Source organism: Cariama cristata, unplaced genomic scaffold (assembly GCF_000690535.1).
Source record: "Cariama cristata isolate BGI_N322 unplaced genomic scaffold, ASM69053v1 scaffold15031, whole genome shotgun sequence".
Lineage (NCBI taxonomy): Eukaryota > Metazoa > Chordata > Aves > Cariamiformes > Cariamidae > Cariama > Cariama cristata.
Genome location: NW_009598815.1, coordinates 1 through 4,860, shown reverse-complemented (window position 1 = coordinate 4,860; position 4,860 = coordinate 1). Strand labels below are relative to the sequence as shown.

Below are 4,860 nucleotides of genomic sequence, written 5' to 3'. Positions count from 1 at the left end.
AAGCCCGGCCCAGGATGTCCAGAGGGCTGTGTGCCAGAGGGCTCGGCCAGAGCATCTCTCTCTGCCATCCTGTTCCTAGCCCAGAGCATCTCTCTCTGCCATCCTGTTCCTAGAGCAGTTTCCCTAAATATCTGGAGAGAGCACTTTGGCCCTGCTGCAGAGAGAGCTCTTGGTCAGACAAAACCTCCCATTGACTCTGTCCTTGTCCCCAGTTGCCGGAACTGGTTAGAATGGTCCCCAGGATGGTGCCTGGCACCAGCCGACTAGCCCTCCCGCGGACAACACCCATGCACAGGACCATAGCATGGGCAAGGACCGGTGCCAGCACATCTGTGTATCTGTGGCAGCAGACCCCGGTTTTGGAGGACAGGAGAGTGTAACAGGATGGGGGGCTGGGGGCTCTGCCAACCCCATGGCTTTAGAACAAGCAGAGACCCAGGCACATCTCAACTGCAGCAGAGGCACAGCCGGAGCGAAGGTCTCTGCCAGTCTGGACCCACTGCTGCACGTGGATCTGACCAGCCACTCGTCTCTCGCTAAGACCATTCCCATGTCCTGTGCCATGCCAGGGTGCTGTGGGATCACACAGCAAGAAGAAAGATCTCCACAGACAGCCATGAGCCAGGCTGTGCCTGCCATCCTGCTCGGTGCTGGTGCTGTCCCACCACGCTCACAGCCTGCCCATGACCAGCACGAAGCCAGGCAGCATGATGGTCGAAGGGGATAAGAGCAGAAGATGACCTGCAGCACTAGCCAGCACCTCTCTGCAGCTGGGTAGTCACTGGTGACGGTCATATCGGGAAGTCACTGCTGTTTCTTGGCACGACCCGTGATTGCCAAACGACCACCAGCTAAATCGGCCGGCCCCAGGGCAGCAGAGGAGCCAGTACTGAGGGAACAGGGAGGTGGGCAGTGGCCATGCTTCCTGTGGCATCAGCCCAAAAGCAATCGGTGGTGGTGTCACCCAGGAACAGAAGAGGAAAGTCGTAGATGCCGCAGGTTTGAGGCAGCGTCAGGCTCTGGGAGAGCAGGCAGCTCCTTGGGGGACCCGAGTGGTGCCAAGTTATCCATGCTGCTGATACGATGCTTCTTTGCAGAGCGTATATCTCCCACTAAACCTGCCTAAACTCTGTGACGTGGCCCTCAGACCTCTCTGCGGGCAGGTGCCTGAGGTGCTGCTCAGCTTCCCTTGTCCGCTCCCCTTCACAGCACTTGCCCTGAGCGCAGGAGCTCTTTGGCACAGGCATCCGACAGCGCTGCGTCTCTGTGCCAAGACCACCGGCTGCACGGAGACGCACAGAGCCCACCACTGCAGCTGGGAGCTGCACAGCGTGCTGACAGGCAAACACGCCGGGCGGGCTGTCGCTGCTGCTTCCAGAGAGCTCTCATCTGCCGTTCGAGAGGGAGCTGGACAAGGGGCACTCTGGGCCCTGAGACTGCTGCCGAGAGAGGACAGCAGCAAAGCCCCAGACCCCACTCCCTGCTTCTCTCTGGGCTCTTGCTACCACATCCAGGGAGATGACTTTCTTCACACACAGCGTGAAAACTGCACAAGAACCCGTGTCTTACCAAGTCGTTTCTTTCTTTGTCCTCAGACAAACGCGGTGCCCCACGGTAGCAGGACTATTCCCCAGAGACAATGCAGAAGATGAGTGGACCCCCTCAGAACAACAAGGCGAGCAGCACGGGAAGTAAGTTGATTGCAGGTGGACACAAAGAGATGGGTGGGAGTAACTTCATAGCTGGAGTCTTCATCCAGGCCATGAATAAGAAGATGAGCATCTATGATGCCATGATGAGGGGGCTCCTGACACCAGGGACGGCTCTGGTGCTGCTGGAGGCGCAGGCTGCCTCAGGGTTCCTCATCGACCCTGTGAGGAACCAGAAACTATCAGTGAAAGAGGCACTGACTGCAGGACTCATAGGCAGAGATTTTTATGAGAAGTTGCTGTCGGCGGAGGGAGCTGTGACAGGGTACACGGAGCCGTACACAGGGCACAAGATCTCCCTCTTCCAGGCCATGAAGAAAGAGTTTATCGTCAAGGAGCATGCTATCCGCCTGCTCGAGGCCCAGATCGCCACCGGCGGCATCATCGACCCCGTCCACAGCCACCGTCTCCCCGTGGAGGTGGCCTACCAACATGGCTACTTTGACCAGGAGATGTGCCAGTTCCTTTCTAACCCCAAGAATCAAACAAGAAGTTGCTTCGACCCCAACACCCACGAAAACCTCACTTATACACAGCTCCTCCGCCGCTGCGTGCCTGACCGGGACACGGGGCTGCTCATGCTCCATGTGATGGACAAGGGCTCCGTGCTCCACCAGCTGAACAAAGATGCCCGGAAAGCCCTGCAGGCCGCCCGCACCACCCTCAACGTGGGGCTCTTCCAGGGCCAGCGCGTCACCGTCTGGGAGCTCCTCTTCTCCCGCTACATCCCTGATCACCAGAGAGAGGAGCTGCTGCGGAAATACAAGGCGGGGACGGTCACCATCCCAGAGATGATCACCATCCTCACCACTGTCATCACCGGGGCAGAAATGGAAAATGAGGGTCTGAGCTCCCCCAGCAAGGAGGTGGGAGCATCACCACCAGTTCAGGATACGCACTCCCAGGAGCAACAGTTGAGAAAGTCCTTAAAGTCTGCAACCATCTATGTCAGTGCTGGTGAGTTCCAGGGGCAAAACATTTCCTTGTTGGATCTGCTCTTTTCCAAATACATCCCTCAGGGGAAGCGGCAGGAGCTGCTGGAGCTGTACAGAGCAGGGATACTGACCACAGAACAGGTGGCTACTGCGGTCACCACCATCATAAACAGAACAGAAGCTGCAAATGCCGTGCTTATGGCAAACACCAGAAGTCCACACAAGGCAGTGACAAGGGCAGAGGAAAACGGAGATGATTTTTCAACACAAGATGCACAACTAGATAACATCTTGAAGTCTACCACCATTGAAGTGCCAGCTGGTGAGTTCCAGGGGAGGCAGGTCTCTGTGTGGGACCTGCTCTTCTCTGACTACATCCCTGAGGAGAAAAGGCAGGAGCTCCTGGAGCTGTACCGTGAAAGGATATTAACTCTGGAGCAGATGATAACTGTTGTCACCACTGTCATTAAGAAAAAAGAATCTACAAGCAGAAAATTCCTAATTGCAGTCAAGAGTTCCAACAAGGACACTGTGTCAGCAGCAGGAGAGAAGGATGATGACACCCCCAAAGAAGAACCATGGGAAACAGCCTTGAAAACCACAGTCGTTGACGTGGAGGTCAGAGAGTTTCAGGGCCGCAAGGTCTCTGTATGGGACCTTCTCCACTCCAAGTATATCCCTGAGGAGAACAGAAAGGAGCTGCTGGAGCTGTACCAGGCAGGAGAGTTAACCCTTGATCAGGTGAGAACTGTGGTCAGCACTATTGTAACCAAGGCAGAAGCGGCAAGGGCAGAGCAATCGGCAAATGCGAGCAGTCCAAGAGCAGAATCGACAGTCGCAGAAGTTGAGCTCACCCATCTGCAGGAGGACAGGACCTGGGAAGAGACCTTGAAGTCCACCATAGTCGAGATGTCAACGGATGAGTTCCAGGGGAGGCAGGTCTCTGTGTGGGACCTGCTCTTCTCTGACTACATCCCTAAGGAGAAAAGGCAGGAGCTCCTGGAGTTGTACCGTGAGGGGACATTGGCCTTGGAGCGGTTAATAATTGTTGTCACCACTCTCATTAAGAAAAAGGAATCTACAGGCAGGAAATTTGTAGTTGCAGTCAAGAGTTCCAACAAGGACACTGTGTCAGCAGCAGGAGAGAAGGATGATGACACCCCCAAAGAAGAACCATGGGAAACAGCCTTGAAAACCACAGTCGTCGACATGGAGGTTGGAGAGTTTCAGGGCCACAAGGTCTCTGTATGGGACCTGCTCCACTCCAAGTATATCCCTGAGGAGAACAGAAAGGAGCTGCTGGAGCTGTACCAGGCAGGAGAGTTAACCCTTGATCAGGTGAAAACCGTTGTCAGCACTATTGTAACCAAGGCAGAAGCGGCAAGGGCAGCGCAACTGGCAAATGCGAGCAGTCCAAGAGCAGAATCGACAGTCGCAGAAGCTGAGCTCACCCATCTGCAGGAGGACAGGACCTGGGAAGAGACCTTGAAGTCCACCATAGTCGAGATGTCAACGGATGAGTTCCAGGGGAGGCAGGTCTCTGTGTGGGACCTGCTCTTCTCTGACTACATCCCTAAGGAGAAAAGGCAGGAGCTCCTGGAGCTGTACCGTGCGGGGATACTCACCATTCAGGAACTGGTCAGCACCACCAGCAGCATTGCAACAGACAGCAAAGCAAGCTATCTTGCGACCCTTCCCCAGCAGACAGTGGATCTCCTCCAGTCCGAGGGCTCCTACATTACTTTTGGCCAGTTCCAGGAGCAGAGGGTGTCAGTGTGGGAGCTCCTCTCCACCAAGCAAGTCTCTGAGTACAAACGAGAGGCACATCTTGACACTTACGGCACAGGAGGGCTGACCGTGAACAAGATCACCATCACCACCACCGTCATCACAGGCCCACGGCGTGAGAAGGGACAGCACCAGGACCACTAGCACTGCCCACCCTGGAAGAGGAGCGAGCTCTCCATCCTGGGGCAGGCACGGCCTGGGCACTTGTGAGAGTTCGCTCTCCACAAAACTCGGCCATGGGCAGGAAAGAGCGGTGACAAACGTGTGTGCGGAACGGGGCGGGCGCCAGGTTAAACTCCGTGCTGTCTCAACTACTTACTTTGCTGAGATTTCTTTTGCCCAACAGAACTTTCCTGGAGGGGTTCTGGGGAGGGTCCGGGAAGGCTCGTGACTGCGGCTTTCTGCTGTGCACGCAGGCACTGACAACA

At 55.8% G+C, this 4,860-nt stretch overlaps 1 protein-coding gene across 1 annotated transcript; it reads left to right on the top strand.

Annotated features, from left to right (window-relative positions):
* The first annotated feature begins 1,639 nt into the window (after nucleotides 1-1,639).
* LOC104168752 (epiplakin-like) lies at nucleotides 1,640-4,576 on the top strand. The gene has a single exon (XM_009709447.1). The coding sequence runs from the start codon at nucleotides 1,640-1,642 to the stop codon at nucleotides 4,574-4,576; it is 2,937 nt and encodes a 978-aa protein (XP_009707749.1).
* Nucleotides 4,577-4,860: the final 284 nt, after the last annotated feature.

Bases quoted from the DNA above. Each gene is read 5' to 3' on its own strand.
- LOC104168752 (XM_009709447.1), top strand. From the start codon at position 1,640: ATGCAGAAGATGAGTGGACCCCCTCAGAACAACAAGGCGAGCAGCACG.